General features: G+C 44.7%; 1 protein-coding gene across 1 annotated transcript in view; it reads right to left on the bottom strand.

Moving 5' to 3' along the window:
* LY86 (lymphocyte antigen 86) overlaps nucleotides 1-18602 on the bottom strand; it is a 75173-nt gene that overhangs the window by 12942 nt on the left and 43629 nt on the right. The window contains exon 2 of the mRNA XM_073631005.1: nucleotides 2225-2311. Coding sequence (XP_073487106.1) covers nucleotides 2225-2311 — 87 coding nt within the window. The remainder of the gene's footprint in view (nucleotides 1-2224; nucleotides 2312-18602) is intronic.

The raw sequence follows: 18602 nt of genomic DNA, 5'->3' as shown, positions 1-18602 counted from the left end.
AAATCAAATCATTTAATGAGTAGAAACCAGTTGAACAGATATTTTCCTTCATTGTCCCTCCAAAAAAATCACTGATTACCGGCTGCTGGGGCCTGAGGGCTGCACACTGATAGTTGCCAAATGGCCGCAGTTTGGGAACCAGGGCTGTTGTCCATGAAACTACCTGTCCAATGAAGCAGGGGTGAACTATCCAAGATTATTTTCATACATGTAAGAGTTAGGCTATCTGTCATTTGTTTATTGCTGTTTGTGACTTCACTGGTGAGATTTCTCTTGCATTTGTATCCATTTGACACCAGGACATGAAATGAGGGGAATAGATGACACTGGGGCATGAAGGTGCAGACAGCAATAAAAATCTCAAAGTCCACACAAGATCACTGTACTGCAGACTCACTGGCTATCACGTGACTCTGTTTTCCAGTTTTTATGTTGTTGTTTTTCTTTTTTTAGTTTAATTTTTGCTGCCATTTTGTCACAAGCCAGTCATGGCCACCATTATTATTTCTAGTGCATTAGGCATGGGTATTATATCAGTATTATGAACATGGCAGCTAACATAGGAACCCTATTTCTAACAGGCAGGATTGAGAATTGACAGTTCTCTAAAGGCACCCACACAGTAAACAGATATTAATCATTTTGCAGTTAGTGTAGCCAATCCAGGAACAGTAAAAAAGTTTACAGTACAGGATAAGGTTTAGGTCCAGAGACTTAGTTACAGAAAAGTAGAATTCAGGGGGCTGAATGAGAGAAGTCTAAAAGTGTATGGCTAGTTTTACAACCTAATTACCAAATACAGTACTGTCAAACCCTGGAAGCAAGATCTAATTTGCTATCTACTTGGCAACATATTCACTGTTCAATGCAAGTGTGTCTTTCCATCTGAATACATGTACACCTGAATTCTGTACTCAGAATCTAAAACTCATGTTCTCGGTCTCACAAATCATAGCAGACTGGGGCAAGGTTTGAATGTCTACTGAACATCCCTTCTTCTGCTCTAACCGACTATTGTATTCATTACAAGAAGGAACTACATGGCAGCTTGACTTCCCTTATGCTGCATACACACGGTCGGATTTTCTGACAGGAAATGTTGGATGTGAGCTTGTTGTCAGAAAGTCTGACCATGTGTATGCTCCATCGAAACATTTGCTGTCTGACTTTCTGGCAAAAAATGTTTAATAGGAGGTTCTTAAATTTTCTGCCAACAAAACTTAACGGAAAGTCCGATCGTGTGTACACAAGTCCGTCGCACAAAAGTTCATGCATGCGCTGAATCAAGCAGAAGGAGCCGCACTGGCTATTGAACTTCCTTTTTCTCGGCACGTCGTAAGTCTTGTATGTCACTGTGTTCCCACGTTCGTAATTGTTGGCCAACATTTGTGTGACCGTGTGTATGCAAGACAAGTTTGAGCCAACAACCTTCGAACAAAAATCCACGATTTTGTTGGCGGAAAGTCCGATCGTGTGTACGCGGCATTACAGTTGTTTGATACGTTTTTACTGATTTGTAACAAAATCTGATCAGAGAGAAGTGAGAATGAGAAGTGATCATTGCCAGATGAAACTGTATTGTGTTTGATCACTAGTTTTGTTTGCTATCCATATTCAACAAAAGCAGGACATTGTACTATTGGAGGCTGAACATTGTATACAAGTTAACTTCTTCTAAACAACAAAAAGCAGAAGCAGGTAAACTGACTCTCTTTTAACTCGCAAATGTGTAATTCCTAAGAATGCAAGATATACCCGTTATACTAATGTTGTGTATGTTTAAAGAAATACATACAGTATTTATGTATTTACAGTGTGTGTAAACCTAAAATGGCAGTTAGGTTTACATTGCTGTCTGTGTCCCCCTGGAGAGATATACCCTCTCAATTTGTCCGAGTGACCGCTGTCTCTATCAGAAACTGAAAATCCACATTTTTACATTTGTCACCAGACCAGAGGTGAGAAAAAAACTTCTAATCACCTGTTCCAATTACAAATGTCTAAGAGGGGATTTTCTTTCACTTTGGTGAGATTTTATTTTACTCTCTACTGTTTTTTTAAGTACAGGAAGTAAAGAGGAAAACTAACCAGTGGGACAAAGAGGAAAAATTGCCTGGGGTTTGAACCTTTACATACTCTATCCAAAACTAGTAAGTTTCGGGTTTATATATTTTTTGATCATTATGATATAAGGTGTAATGAATATATAACCTGATTTACTTACTTAAAACCACTGCAATGGTTATGTTCATGTGCTCATGCAGATTTATAGTACAAGGATTAATGCTGAGCCCTATGTCTTGCAAGGGATCTGTTTAAAGATAAAAAAAAGTGATTATTCAACACAATGAGCTTCAAGTAACAAAAGAGATAGATATAAGAATTGTCTTTTTTGGTATCAACCAACAATCAGTTAATTAAATTGATTTAAATTATTCTGGATAATGACAGTGTTAATTTGCAAGATCAGAATCCGATTGGTGGCTGTGTAACACTTTATGTGTGGTCCAATATAATTAAGCAGAGCGTACTTTTAGTTTTTTGTAGGTACTCTGGATGGAAGTTGCAATCACTGTACAACTTTCAACAAAGGTCCTTTTTAAGAGTCAACCATACAACAATATCATAAATAGGATAAGCAACAAAGTTAAATGTTTCACATTAAGCCACTATGGGGGTCATTTACTATAGCGCCGGGAAGTACCGGGTGCTATTACATGTAATAGCGCAAGGAACGGAAAGAGATCCTGGGCTGCCGCACTCCATGAAAAAAGGCATCTTTATTGGCAAAAATAAATAAAAATCTAAAGTACAGTCATATCAAGGGTGGATAAGACAGGGATTAACTACTAACGCGTTTCACATCAACTGATGCTTACGCATAGCTAAGGAAGGGGGGGAAAGTTGATAAAAAATGCACCAATCACAAGTTAAAATTGAGAAACCACGCCTTTTGTTCAGTTGGTACTTGAAATCCCAGAGAATAAGGCGCACCTGTGGAAACAGAAGACACACATAGACCAAGACCAATGCACCAATGAATAAACAAAGTGATAAGCATAATGTCTATTGCCATACAAGAATTAGGTGAATGGTAAATAACAAATAAGTTAATAATTGATAACTCACATTACAGTGTGCACATATAAATGGGAGACAACAATTGTCCAAAGATGAATTTACATTTCTGAAACATACATACATAAAAAGAAGAATGAAGCTTCCACAACATATGTGTATATAATAATGAAAAAGATTTTTCTATAAATGAAAAAATGTGTTCACAAGAAGAACGTGTAATATATAAACAAAATATAGAAATAATAATAAAAGTAAAAATAAGCGGAAAATGAACTATTCAAAACATTCCTAGGTGTAGAGAGAAAGGAAAATTGTTACACTCTCTAAATAGTATAGAAATTTTTTTTTAGGCAGTTAAGATTTCCACAGGCGAACGTGCGAATGAAAAAGAGCACTATTAGTGGTGCACATACGTTAGTAAATTTGAAATCAGCGCTAATTAGCGATTCCACGGATATGCAAATGCCAATTTCTACTAAGTTATTATATAGCACTGCACCGCAACCATGATCCATGTATGTGAAAGAAACATTTTTATATGAGATGTGCTCTACCTCATGTGCATCTATTGATGTATATTGCAATTAGTATTCCTAGTTTTTTTCCTTCTTTTGCTAACAATTGCAGTTATGAATGATTATTACAGAGTAATGTCTGCTATTCTGTAAAGTTACATGTATTGAACATTTAGGTTACCTATTTGTTGTATGTTGTTTGTTTCATGTTTTTTTATTTTTTTATTTAGGTGACTATAAAGCAGTAATTATTTATGTTCATTCTTTAATCATACTACACTTTATTATGCAGGTCTCAGCGTACTTAGCACAATGGCTTGGTGGTCTGCTCAGATGTCTCCACAGCACTCAAGGTATGAGTTAAAATCCCAGCCAACCTATTATCTACCAGCTGTGTTTATTTTTCAGTGCACAAGCGAATTAAAATAAACAAATAAATGTAAAATGCCCATTAACTAGTGGGTAATGTTTGGAATTCCACACCATAATATTATTGAATACTTACATTACATGCATTTGAAGAGTTAATATAATAGAATCAGCCAAACTAAAGTGCATTGGCTAATTGGCATTAGCCTATTTTTGCAAATGGTGCTTTGGCTAATTGTCATTCGCCTTTTTTCACCAATGCAATCTTTTAGTATCCCTCTGGGGGATCTGAACCCATTAGACCTCCAAGGCCTGAGTTTTTTAAGGTAGAAGTGCTGACCCCTAGCCTATTGGGCTGAGCACAATCATACATAGAAAATACAGTGTTTGATGTTTCTTCTTCCCGAGCCGTCTCTACTGCTGCTGCTGTCTTCTCACACTGCTGAGTTCTCCTGCGCAGCTGGTTACCCGCTAATAAAAAAGAAAAAAAGCCGCTCTTCTTCTGTGGCCGTCTTCCGTGGCCATCCGATGATGTCACCCAGAGAGATGTAAGAGACACCACACAGCGGGTGACAACACAGCGGAGGAAGACAGCATCAGAGGAAGAGCGGCTTTTTTTTTATTAGCGGGTAACCTGCGGCGCGGAAAAACACAGCAGCTGGAGAAGACGATGGCGGCAGGAGAGAAAGCTTGTGGAGAAGACAGCTCAGGGAGAAGATGGCGGTGGAAGAGACAGCTGCAGGAGAAGACGGCTCAGGGAAGAAGACGGCTATGAGCTATTTTACAATAAAGGATTTGTCTAAAACCAGCTATTGTTTTTTTTACATTTCACTGCTTTTTTTGGTGAACAGGTAGGGGTACGATGTGTACCCCATACCCATTCACATAGGGGGGGCAGGATCTGGGGGCCCCCTTGTTGAAGGGGGGTTCTAGATACTCATAAGCCCCCCGCCCGCAGACCCTGACAACCACCGGCCAGGGTTGTTGGGAAGAGCAGTATTGCCAACCAGTGTAAGATTTGGTTGCAATTAGCTGCATTCGTTTTCTTTTTGGTTGCATTTGCTTTATTTTTCCGGCTAAATTTAGGAGATCGCACTTGTGAACACTGGGGATGGGAAGATGTGTGCCTGTCAGTCATTAACCTGCTAATGAATTGCAAGCTCCTCTACTAGACTTTTTGTTACTGGATTTGCATGGAACATCTTGTACTGTGCACTGATGTGTGTGCTGAAGTGCCATAGCTGTTAATGCGGAAGTGATCTAAGAGGCACCTGTAACGCCGTCCAAATTACAGATCTGCTGTTTTTTCAGTACTCTGTTGTAAGTTTCCACTTGGCTTTTAAATAAATCAATCAGTTTATAAATTCTACACTATGGGAAATTCTTCTTTATCTCCTGTATATATCCACTGGGAATGAACGTCCGTATGAACTAAGCCGGAGCCACCATCTAATATACAATACCTGGAGAGGACCATCACAACATCTTGGAAAGGTCTCCAGCTATACCCAGCTCCACTGCTTTTCACTATCCATATGGAGGTAAGAGTCTTGTGAACACTGAGTGATACACATGAAGAGTGACACACCGGCGATTTTATTGAAGAGCACTTATTGAAGCACTGTCTGCACTTTGTTTTGTCATAGACTTTATTTATCTTCACTTCATGAACTATTACAGCACCACTATTTGTTGTGTCAACAGTAGGGATGAGCTTCGTGTTCGAGTCGAACCCATGTTCGACTCGAACATCGGCTGTTCGATCGTTCGCCGAATTGCGAACGTTATGGGCCGTTCGCGCTAAATTCGTGTGGCGCGTCACGGCCCATAATTCACTGCGGCATCGCAGTGCATTGCTGGCTGATGATTGGCCAAGCATGCACTATGACCCGCATGCTTGGCCAATCACAGCGCCGTCAGTAGAGAGAGCTGTAATTGGCCAAAGCCAGGGTGGCTTTGGCCAATTATGGCTCAGGGGATTTAGTACACACCCCACACTATATAAGGCCGCCTGCACGGCGGCCCTGTGTAGTGTGTGTTCCGGTGTGCTGAGAGATAGAGAGAGAGAGAGACAGTGTCATTTGATTTGAGTTAGATAGATTAGGCAGAACAGTCAGTCAGTTAGCTGCACTTACAGTGTATTGTGTATATATATGCATCCCAGGTGTTGCATATATATATATACACTGTATTCAGTTTAGCTAGATCCGTTCCTGTTATCTTCTATCTAGACTATTTACATTTAATGCAGTGCGTCCTGCTCACAGTGTTCAGCTAGATCCGTTCCTGCTATTTACATTTAGTGCAGTGCGTCCTGCTCACAGTGTTCAGCTAGATCCGTTCCTGTTATCTTCTAGACTATTTACATTTAGTGCAGTGCGTCCTGCTCACAGTGTTCAGCTAGATCCGTTCCTGCAATTTACATTTAGTGCAGTGCGTCCTGCTCACAGTGTTCAGCTAGATCCGTTCCTGCTATTTACATTTAGTGCAGTGCGTCCTGCTCACAGTGTTCAGCTAGATCCGTTCCTGCTATTTACATTTAGTGCAGTGCGTCCTGCTCACAGTGTTCAGCTAGATCCGTTCCTGTTATTTACATTTAGTGCAGTGCGTCCTGCTCACAGTGTTCAGCTAGATCCGTTCCTGCTATTTACATTTAGTGCAGTGCGTCCTGCTCACAGTGTTCAGCTAGATCCGTTCCTGCTATTTACATTTAGTGCAGTGCGTCCTGCTCACAGTGTTCAGCTAGATCCGTTCCTGCTATTTACATTTAGTGCAGTGCGTCCTGCTCACAGTGTTCAGCTAGATCCGTTCCTGTTATCTTCTAGACTATTTACATTTAGTGCAGTGCGTCCTGCTCACAGTGTTCAGCTAGATCCGTTCCTGCAATTTACATTTAGTGCAGTGCGTCCTGCTCACAGTGTTCAGCTAGATCCGTTCCTGCTATTTACATTTAGTGCAGTGCGTCCTGCTCACAGTGTTCAGCTAGATCCGTTCCTGCTATTTACATTTAGTGCAGTGCGTCCTGCTCACAGTGTTCAGCTAGATCCGTTCCTGCTATTTACATTTAGTGCAGTGCGTCCTGCTCACAGTGTTCAGCTAGATCCGTTCCTGTTATCTTCTAGACTATTTACATTTAGTGCAGTGCGTCCTGCTCACAGTGTTCAGCTAGATCCGTTCCTGCAATTTACATTTAGTGCAGTGCGTCCTGCTCACAGTGTTCAGCTAGATCCGTTCCTGCTATTTACATTTAGTGCAGTGCGTCCTGCTCACAGTGTTCAGCTAGATCCGTTCCTGCTATTTACATTTAGTGCAGTGCGTCCTGCTCACAGTGTTCAGCTAGATCCGTTCCTGTTATTTACATTTAGTGCAGTGCGTCCTGCTCACAGTGTTCAGCTAGATCCGTTCCTGCTATTTACATTTAGTGCAGTGCGTCCTGCTCACAGTGTTCAGCTAGATCCGTTCCTGCTATTTACATTTAGTGCAGTGCGTCCTGCTCACAGTGTTCAGCTAGATCCGTTCCTGTTATCTTCCTACTGACAGGCAGGCTTGTCTGGTTACAGTATATAAAGCTACCTGAAGAAAATTACAGGTGTTCTATTTGATCCTATTAGTACCACGGTCAGGCAGCTAGACTATTTACATTTAGTACAGTGCGTCCTGCTCACAGTGTTCAGCTAGATCCGTTCCTGTTATCTTCCTACTGACAGGCAGGCTTGTCTGGTTACAGTATATAAAGCTACCTGAAGAAAATTACAGGTGTTCTATTTGATCCTATTAGTACCACGGTCAGGCAGCTAGACTATTTACATTTAGTACAGTGCGTCCTGCTCACAGTGTACAGCTAGATCCGTTCCTGTTATCTTCCTACTGACAGGCAGGCTTGTCTGGTTACAGTATATAAAGCTACCTGAAGAAAATTACAGGTGTTCTATTTGATCCTATTAGTACCACGGTCAGGCAGCTAGACTATTTACATTTAGTACAGTGCGTCCTGCTCACAGTGTTCAGCTAGATCCGTTCCTGTTATCTTCCTACTGACAGGCAGGCTTGTCTGGTTACAGTATATAAAGCTACTTGAAGAAAATTACAGGTGTTCTATCCCAGCTTAGTGCAGCTACAGGCCATTAGTATGTCTGGAAGGCCAAGAAGGAGAGGCAGACAGTCACAAGCCAATAAGAGAGGGCAAGCAGGCTCTGTGTCTAGTGCTGGTCGTGGAGACGGTGCATCCTCATCAGCACGTGGCCATGGGACACGCTTGGCCTTTTTTTCGGCAGCTGGCCGTGTTGAGCCGCAACATGCGGAAGACTTGGTCGAGTGGATGACCAAGCCGTCCTCATCCTCCTCATCCTCTCTCACCCATGCCCAGGGTGCTTTGTCTGGCAAAGCAGCGGCCTCTTCCCTCAGCTCAATGTCATCAGTGACTCCTTCCCTAGCTCCACCATGTCCTCATGAGGATTCCCTCGAACTGTTTGACCACAGTGTTGGGTACATGCTCCAGGAGGATGCCCAGCGTTTGGAAGGCTCTGATGACGATACTGAGCTCGATGAAGGCAGTAACATGAGCACGGACAGAGGGGGTGCCCAAGAAGGACAGCAATCTGGCAGTCATGCTCCCCCTGCTGCAGCATACTGCCAGGTTTGCTCCAGTGATGAGGAGGGAGGGGATGATGAGGTCACTGACTCAACGTGGGTGCCTGATAGGAGAGAGGAGGAGGAGGAGGAGGAGGAGGAGGAGGCGGCGGCACATCACCAACGAGGCAGGATGCCCTCCAGGGGCCAGCCTAAGGGCAGCACATTGACTGCATCACACCCCAAAGCTCCACATGTGCAGGGCGCTGCAGTCTCTGCGCGTTATTCAAAAAGTTCTTTGGTGTGGGCCTTTTTTGAGACGAGTGCATCAGATCGCACCGCTGCTATTTGCAACATATGTCTCAAGCGTATCTCGCGTGGCCAAAACATCTCCCGCTTGGGTACCACATGCTTGACCAGACATATGTTGACCTGCCATGCAGTTCGTTGGCAAGCGTATCTAAAAGACCCACACCAAAGAACAAAGAGGATCTCTCCTTGCTCCTCATCAGCTGAGATTTCCAACCCCACTAGACCTTCAGTCCTCTCTGAGACCTGCAGTGAGAGGAATGAAGGTGTAGAATTAGGTGTGTCACAGCCAAGTACTTGTGGGCAATCTGCTTTTGGTACACCGACGTCAGATTGTACCAGGCAAATTTCCCTGCCCCAGCTGCTGCACCGCCGAAAGAAGTTTGCTCCCAGCCATCCACATGCCCAGCGGTTGAATGCTAGCTTGGCAAAATTGCTAGCACTTCAACTGCTGCCTTTTCAGTTGGTAGACTCTGCCCCCTTCCGTGAGTTTGTGGAATGTGCGGTTCCTCAGTGGCAGGTACCCAAACGCCACTTTTTCTCACGGAAGGCGATTCCGGCTCTCTACCGGCATGTGGAAGGCAATGTCCATGCCTCGCTGGACAGGGCGGTCAGCGGTAAGGTGCATATTACCGCTGACTCATGGTCCAGCAGGCATGGACAGGGACGTTACCTAAGTTTCACGGCGCATTGGGTGACTCTGCTGGCAGCTGGGAAGGATGCAGGACAAGGTGCAGTAGTGTTGGAGGTTGTTCCGCCACCACGCCTCCAAAATGCTGATTGTGACACACCTCTCTCCTCCACCCCCTCCTCTTCTTCTTCCTCTATGGCCTCTTCCTCGGAACCAGCGGTGCTCCGTAGGCGTTCAAGGGGCTACGCAAGTACGCAGGCCAAAAGATGCCATGCGGTGCTTGAGCTGGTGTGCTTGGGGGACAGGAGCCACACTGGGGCAGAGGTTTTGTCAGCTCTGCAGGGGCAGGTTCAGAGGTGGTTGACGCCACGCCAACTTAAGGCAGGAATGGTGGTTTGCGACAATGGCACCAACCTCCTCTCTGCCCTCCGACAGGGACAAATGACCCATGTGCCCTGTTTGGCTCACGTCCTTAACTTGGTGGTGCAGCGGTTCTTGGGCAGGTACCCGGGCTTACAGGATGTCCTGAGGCAGGCCAGGAAAGTCTGTGTGCATTTCCGCCGGTCATATAATGCCAGTGCTCGGCTGACGGACCTCCAAAAGGAGTTTAACCTGCCCAAGAACCGCCTAATCTGTGACATGCCCACCAGGTGGAACTCAACGTTGGCCATGCTGCAGCGGCTGCACACGCAGCAGAGGGCCATCAATGAGTACCTGTGCGACTATGGCACCAGGACAGGGTCAGGGGAGCTTGGTTTTTTTTCCCCACGTCAGTGGGCCATGATCAGGGATGCATGCACTGTCCTGTCACCATTCGAGGAGGCCACGAGGATGGTGAGCAGTGACAGTGCATGCATCAGTGACACTGTCCCCCTTGTCCACCTGTTGGAGCACACGCTGCGTGGAATAATGGACAGGGCACTTGAGGCAGAACAGAGGCAGGAAGAGGAGGACTTCCTTAGCTCTCAAGGCCCCCTTTATCCAGACAGTGTTCCTGCGTGCCCGCCGATCACACAGGAAGAGGACGAGGAGGAAGAGGAGGAGGAGGAAGATTGTGTCAGTATGGAGGTGGAGCCTGGCACTCAGCATCAGCAGCAGTCTTTAAGGGATCAGTCCCAAGAAACACATGGACTTGTACGTGGCTGGGAGGAGGTGGCTGCGGACCATGTCGTTCTTAGTGACCCAGAGGACTCCGGACCGAATGCCTCAGCAAACCTACGCTGCATGGCCTCCCTGATCCTGCAAAGCCTGCGTAAGGATCCTCGTATTCGTGGTATCAAGGAGAAGGACCAATACTGGCTGGCAACCCTCCTTGATCCACGTTACAAGGGTAAGGTTGCGGACCTTATCTTGCCATCGCAGAGGGAGCAGAGGATGAAACATCTTCGGGAGGCCTTGCAGAAAGGTCTGTGCAACGCGTTCCCAGAGACTGGGAGGTTACAAACTCCTGTTTCTGGACAACGTGTTGCTGAGGCTTCGGTCAGTCAAAGAAGGAGCGGTGGAGAAGGTGGCCGTCTGACCGATGCGTTCAGACAATTTTTTGGTCCGCAGCCCCAAGGTATGATCGGTTCCAGCAACCATCGCCAGCGTCTGTTTTATATGGTGCAGGAATACCTAGGGGCAAGATCAGACTTGGACACCTTTCCCACCGAAAATCCTCTGGGTTACTGGGTCTTGAGGATGGATCACTGGCCAGAGCTTGCACAGTATGCAATTGAGCTACTGGCCTGTCCTGCATCCAGCGTTCTTTCGGAACGCACATTCAGTGCTGCTGGAGGCGTGGTAACCGATCACAGGGTGCGTCTGTCCACCGACTCGGTCGATCGGCTGACCTTCATAAAAATGAATGAGTCTTGGATCACCACCAGCTACCAAGCACCTGATGCTGATGTAACCGAATAATTTTTTTTGAAATCTCAGATCCCTTCAAAGACTGCCTATGCTGATGCTGAGTGACTATCCCTGAGTAATTATCCTCTTCCTCCTCAATCATCACGCTGATAGCTTGTAAGAACATTTTTGGTTCTGGGCGCCACCACCAGTGCCTAAGGCCCAATTTTTCAGCCCCTGTTTAACAGGGGCGTGTAATTACAATTTTTGATGTAATACTTTGCAGCAGGGCTCGTTCCTGCATTCCAACTAGAGTGTCTGTGAGGGGTTGCAGTGTTGTGGCACCAGCACCAGTGCCTAAGGCCCAATTTTTCTGCCCCTGTCTAACAGGGGCGTGTAATTACAATTTTTGATGCAATACTTTGCAGCAGGGCTCGTTCCTGCGTTCCAACTAGAGTGTCTGTGAGGGGTTGCAGTGTTGTGGCACCAGCACCAGTGCCTAAGGCCCAATTTTTCTGCCCCTGTCTAACAGGGGCGTGTAATTACAATTTTTGAAGCAATACTTTGCAGCAGGGCTCGTTCCTGCGTTCCAACTAGAGTGTCTGTGAGGGGTTGCAGTGTTGTGGCACCAGCACCAGTGCCTAAGGCCCAATTTTTCTGCCCCTGTCTAACAGGGGCGTGTAATTACAATTTTTGAAGCAATACTTTGCAGCAGGGCTCATTCCTGCGTTCCAACTAGAGTGTCTGTGAGGGGTTGCAGTGTTGTGGCACCAGCACCAGTGCCTAAGGCCTAATTTTTCAGCTCCTGTTCAACAGGGGCATGTAATTACAATTCTTGATCTAATATTTCACAGCAGGGCCCTGTGAGGGCTTACAGTGTTGTGGCCACAGCAATACCTAAGGCCCAAATTTCTGCTGAGTATATAGGGCAGGACCCTACTTTCAAACATCTAACTTACAAATGACTCCTACTTGCAAACGGAAGGAGACAACAGGAAGTGAGATGAAATCTACCCCTAGGAAGGGAAATTCTCTCCTGTAAGAGTTAATATGGGAAAACAATTTCTCCTTTCCACTGATGCTTTCCAATCCTTGTTCCACAAAAAAACCCAAATTTTCAAAAAACATTTTTCATTGGGACAAAAAAGTGAGGTGAAATCTTCTGAAGAGGAGGAAAGACAGCAAAACAAATGTCACAGGGGTGATAACCCTTCCCTATGTTTTCCAAAAAGCTTAGAAAAGATTTTTTGGCTGGAGCTAAACACGTTAAAAATGTTCAAAATTACAAACAGATTCTACTTAACAACAAACCTACAGTCCCTGTCTTGTTTGCACTGCTGTTCAGAGTATATAGGGCCTGGTGGCCCCACACCTTTCCTTATTTTAATTTGGGTGCGGGGTTCCCCTTAATATCCATACAAGACCCAAAGGGCCTGGTAATGGACTGGGGGGTACCCATGCCGTTTGTCTCACTGATTTTCATCCATATTGCCATGACCCGACATGACATTAAACCCGCAAGCAGTTTTAAATGAGATTTTTTCCTTTAAAAATGACATTTGGTGCAGGGACTGTTCTAAACATGGGAAACACGCGTCACTTTACAGGCATACTATAGACACCCCCCAGGTACGATATTTAAAGGAATATTTCACTTTTTTTTTTTTACTTTAAGCATCATTAAAATCACTGCTCCCGAAAAAACGGCCGTTTTTAAAAGTTTTTTTTGCATTGATACATGTCCCCTGGGGTAGGACCCGGGTCCCCAAACCCTTTTTAGGACAATACCATGCAAATTAGCCTTTAAAATGAGCACTTTTGATTTCGAACGTTCGAGTCCCATAGACGTCAATGGGGTTCTAACGTTCGTGCGAACTTTCGGTCCGTTCGCGGGTTCTGGTGCGAACCGAACCGGGGGGTGTTCGGCTCATCCCTAGTCAACAGTGTGATAAAGAGAGATTATACGGATTATTGCTACACTCATCTATATAAATTACATGTGTCTCATTGATATATTGCATATGCATAGGAATTTTATTATTGATATTTATACTTTTTTTTTTGCACTGAAATCATCTTATGTGCACAGATTCATATTTGTATTTTGCACAGAGCCATGAGCGTTCATTGGTATTGATTTATTTGAACACAAGCTCATATTTGCACCTAGCAATTTTGCACAGCATCTTTAGCGTTTTTTTTTTTTGCACAGTCGCATTTTTTAGCAATTGTTGCACAGATTATCACACAGTGCTAAATCATCTACATTTATTTATAGTATGAGCGTTCATTGGCATTAATTTATTTGAGCACAAGCTCATATTTGCACATGGCAATTTTGCACAACATCTTTAGCGTTTTTTTTGCACAGTCACATTTTTTAGCAATTTTTGCACAGATTATCGCACAGTGCTAAATCATCTATATTTATAATATTAAGTTGCGCTGATCACTTATTTATTTTATACCAATTTAGTGCACTCATACACTTTAGATTTAGCTGCAATTTGTCAGAGCACTATATTATACATTCACTTTGATAGCACAAAGGACCTTACATACATTTATCATAATTGATAAATTAATAAAGGTTAGTGACCTTCCCATCTCTAGTTCTGGCAACATCAACAGATATTTTGCTTTAAATGTTCTTAGACTGAAAAAGAAAACGAATGCAACCAAAAGAAAAGGAATGCAGCGAATTGCAACCAAATCTTACACTGGTTGGCAATACTGCTGTCTAAAGGTGTCTCCTTTGCTCTTCCATCCAGAATACAGAGACCCTAAGACTGAAAGTGTGTTACTTACTGGATCACCAGGTATTACACTGACAAATCCAGGATTCCGATATAACTGCAAGAACCCAGAGGTGGTTCTTAGGCGTGTATTCACTGCGCTTAATTGCAAAGTCACACGCTCTGAGTTGAGCATTCAATACCTAAGGGGAGCACCAGAGTGAGGACACTACGGCATGCTTTGGATCACCTACTTAGCAGTTTCAGAATTGCATGGACTTTAAACACATTTAAACTGATACAGTTGGATGTCACGAATTTGCACAGGAGCACTTTGATTTATGATTAATTCAGGAGTGGGATCATTGCTTATTTAATATATGATCCGCTTAACACAGTTAGAAGGAGTATAACTGTTAACCACTTGTATAACTGTTAACCACTTGTAACCACAGAAGCACTTCATCTAGTTATTAATTTATGTGTATTTTGTTGCACTATTGTCACTTTCTAAGTCGATAGAGACTAATTGATTTATACCACTGTATGACTTTCACATATATTTGTTTGCACTTGGTTTATCACATGTGTATAGTGTGTAGTCTATTTGGTATATTAGAAGCGCAGCGTATATATTTAAAGATTTACATGGGTGGTGGAACCCTCCTACACATAAATACTGCATTTAGACATAGTTTTAGGACCTGAGTCAGGAGTTATGTTTAACAACATAGGGAGATGAGACAACTTCTCTACATGAAGTGTCATGTTTTGGATTCAAACCCAGACCCTCAGAGATGCTAAGCAGAACCTCCTACACATAAATACACATATACTGCATTACTTTGGACACATAGATGGTGGAATTACATTACTCAAGAGTTATTCTTCTTGATTTATTCTGTGATATTTGGTGGTTCTTGGTGGGTGAGTGTAAAATAGTGATGTTACCCTCTAATTTTTGCGAATTACATTTTGATTTCTGATGTTGGTACACATATCACATTTTTTGGGCTCAAATTATGATTATTTGGAAATAATAAAAAACACACAACATTGTGACTCATTTTAAATTTGAATCAGCAATGGTATTGTTTGTGGTTTGTAAAGACACCTGTGTGAGTTTGGGTAAAGATTTTTGTGAGATGGAGAGTAGGGATGAGCCGAACACCCCCCGGTTCGGTTCGCACCAGAACCCGCGAACGGACCGAAAGTTCGCACGAACGTTAGAACCCCATTGACGTCTATGGGACTCGAACGTTCGAAATCAAAAGTGCTCATTTTAAAGGCTAATTTGCATGGTATTGTCCTAAAAAGGGTTTGGGGACCCGGGTCCTACCCCAGGGGACATGTATCAATGCAAAAAAAACTTTTAAAAACGGCCGTTTTTTCGGGAGCAGTGATTTTAATGATGCTTAAAGTAAAAAAAAAAAGTGAAATATTCCTTTAAATATCGTACCTGGGGGGTGTCTATAGTATGCCTGTAAAGTGACGCGTGTTTCCCATGTTTAGAACAGTCCCTGCACCAAATGTCATTTTTAAAGGAAAAAATCTCATTTAAAACTGCTTGCGGGTTTAATGTCATGTCGGGTCATGGCAATATGGATGAAAATCAGTGAGACAAACGGCATGGGTACCCCCCAGTCCATTACCAGGCCCTTTGGGTCTTGTATGGATATTAAGGGGAACCCCGCACCCAAATTAAAATAAGGAAAGGTGTGGGGCCACCAGGCCCTATATACTCTGAACAGCAGTGCAAACAAGACAGGGACTGTAGGTTTGTTGTTAAGTAGAATCTGTTTGTAATTTTGAACATTTTTAACGTGTTTAGCTCCAGCCAAAAAATCTTTTCTAAGCTTTTTGGAAAACATAGGGAAGGGTTATCACCCCTGTGACATTTGTTTTGCTGTCTTTCCTCCTCTTCAGAAGATTTCACCTCACTTTTTTGTCCCAATGAAAAATGTTTTTTGAAAATTTGGGTTTTTTTGTGGAACAAGGATTGGAAAGCATCAGTGGAAAGGAGAAATTGTTTTCCCATATTAACTCTTACAGGAGAGAATTTCCCTTCCTAGGGGTAGATTTCATCTCACTTCCTGTTGTCTCCTTCCGTTTGCAAGTAGGAGTCATTTGTAAGTTAGATGTTTGAAAGTAGGGTCCTGCCCTATATACTCAGCAGAAATTTGGGCCTTAGGTATTGCTGTGGCCACAACACTGTAAGCCCTCACAGGGCCCTGCTGTGAAATATTAGATCAAGAATTGTAATTACATGCCCCTGTTGAACAGGAGCTGAAAAATTAGGCCTTAGGCACTGGTGCTGGTGCCACAACACTGCAACCCCTCACAGACACTCTAGTTGGAACGCAGGAATGAGCCCTGCTGCAAAGTATTGCTTCAAAAATTGTAATTACACGCCCCTGTTAGACAGGGGCAGAAAAATTGGGCCTTAGGCACTGGTGCTGGTGCCACAACACTGCAACCCCTCACAGACACTCTAGTTGGAACGCAGGAACGAGCCCTGCTGCAAAGTATTGCTTCAAAAATTGTAATTACACGCCCCTGTTAGACAGGGGCAGAAAAATTGGGCCTTAGGCACTGGTGCTGGTGCCACAACACTGCAACCCCTCACAGACACTCTAGTTGGAACGCAGGAACGAGCCCTGCTGCAAAGTATTGCATCAAAAATTGTAATTACACGCCCCTGTTAGACAGGGGCAGAAAAATTGGGCCTTAGGCACTGGTGCTGGTGCCACAACACTGCAACCCCTCACAGACACTCTAGTTGGAATGCAGGAACGAGCCCTGCTGCAAAGTATTACATCAAAAATTGTAATTACACGCCCCTGTTAAACAGGGGCTGAAAAATTGGGCCTTAGGCACTGGTGGTGGCGCCCAGAACCAAAAATGTTCTTACAAGCTATCAGCGTGATGATTGAGGAGGAAGAGGATAATTACTCAGGGATAGTCACTCAGCATCAGCATAGGCAGTCTTTGAAGGGATCTGAGATTTCAAAAAAAATTATTCGGTTACATCAGCATCAGGTGCTTGGTAGCTGGTGGTGATCCAAGACTCATTCATTTTTATGAAGGTCAGCCGATCGACCGAGTCGGTGGACAGACGCACCCTGTGATCGGTTACCACGCCTCCAGCAGCACTGAATGTGCGTTCCGAAATAACGCTGGATGCAGGACAGGCCAGTAGCTCAATTGCATACTGTGCAAGCTCTGGCCAGTGATCCATCCTCAAGACCCAGTAACCCAGAGGATTTTCGGTGGGAAAGGTGTCCAAGTCTGATCTTGCCCCTAGGTATTCCTGCACCATATAAAACAGACGCTGGCGATGGTTGCTGGAACCGATCATACCTTGGGGCTGCGGACCAAAAAATTGTCTGAACGCATCGGTCAGACGGCCACCTTCTCCACCGCTCCTTCTTTGACTGACCGAAGCCTCAGCAACACGTTGTCCAGAAACAGGAGTTTGTAACCTCCCAGTCTCTGGGAACGCGTTGCACAGACCTTTCTGCAAGGCCTCCCGAAGATGTTTCATCCTCTGCTCCCTCTGCGATGGCAAGATAAGGTCCGCAACCTTACCCTTGTAACGTGGATCAAGGAGGGTTGCCAGCCAGTATTGGTCCTTCTCCTTGATACCACGAATACGAGGATCCTTACGCAGGCTTTGCAGGATCAGGGAGGCCATGCAGCGTAGGTTTGCTGAGGCATTCGGTCCGGAGTCCTCTGGGTCACTAAGAACGACATGGTCCGCAGCCACCTCCTCCCAGCCACGTACAAGTCCATGTGTTTCTTGGGACTGATCCCTTAAAGACTGCTGCTGATGCTGAGTGCCAGGCTCCACCTCCATACTGACACAATCTTCCTCCTCCTCCTCTTCCTCCTCGTCCTCTTCCTGTGTGATCGGCGGGCACGCAGGAACACTGTCTGGATAAAGGGGGCCTTGAGAGCTAAGGAAGTCCTCCTCTTCCTGCCTCTGTTCTGCCTCAAGTGCCCTGTCCATTATTCCACGCAGCGTGTGCTCCAACAGGTGGACAAGGGGGACAGTGTCACTGATGCATGCACTGTCACTGCTCACCATCCTCGTGGCCTCCTCGAATGGTGACAGGACAGTGCATGCATCCCTGATCATGGCCCACTGACGTGGGGAAAAAAAACCAAGCTCCCCTGACCCTGTCCTGGTGCCATAGTCGCACAGGTACTCATTGATGGCCCTCTGCTGCGTGTGCAGCCGCTGCAGCATGGCCAACGTTGAGTTCCACCTGGTGGGCATGTCACAGATTAGGCGGTTCTTGGGCAGGTTAAACTCCTTTTGGAGGTCCGTCAGCCGAGCACTGGCATTATATGACCGGCGGAAATGCACACAGACTTTCCTGGCCTGCCTCAGGACATCCTGTAAGCCCGGGTACCTGCCCAAGAACCGCTGCACCACCAAGTTAAGGACGTGAGCCAAACAGGGCACATGGGTCATTTGTCCCTGTCGGAGGGCAGAGAGGAGGTTGGTGCCATTGTCGCAAACCACCATTCCTGCCTTAAGTTGGCGTGGCGTCAACCACC

This window comes from Aquarana catesbeiana, linkage group LG05, assembly GCF_042186555.1.
Source record: "Aquarana catesbeiana isolate 2022-GZ linkage group LG05, ASM4218655v1, whole genome shotgun sequence".
Lineage (NCBI taxonomy): Eukaryota > Metazoa > Chordata > Amphibia > Anura > Ranidae > Aquarana > Aquarana catesbeiana.
The sequence above is the reverse complement of the archived record's forward strand: the minus strand, read 5'-3'. Positions and strand labels throughout refer to the sequence as shown.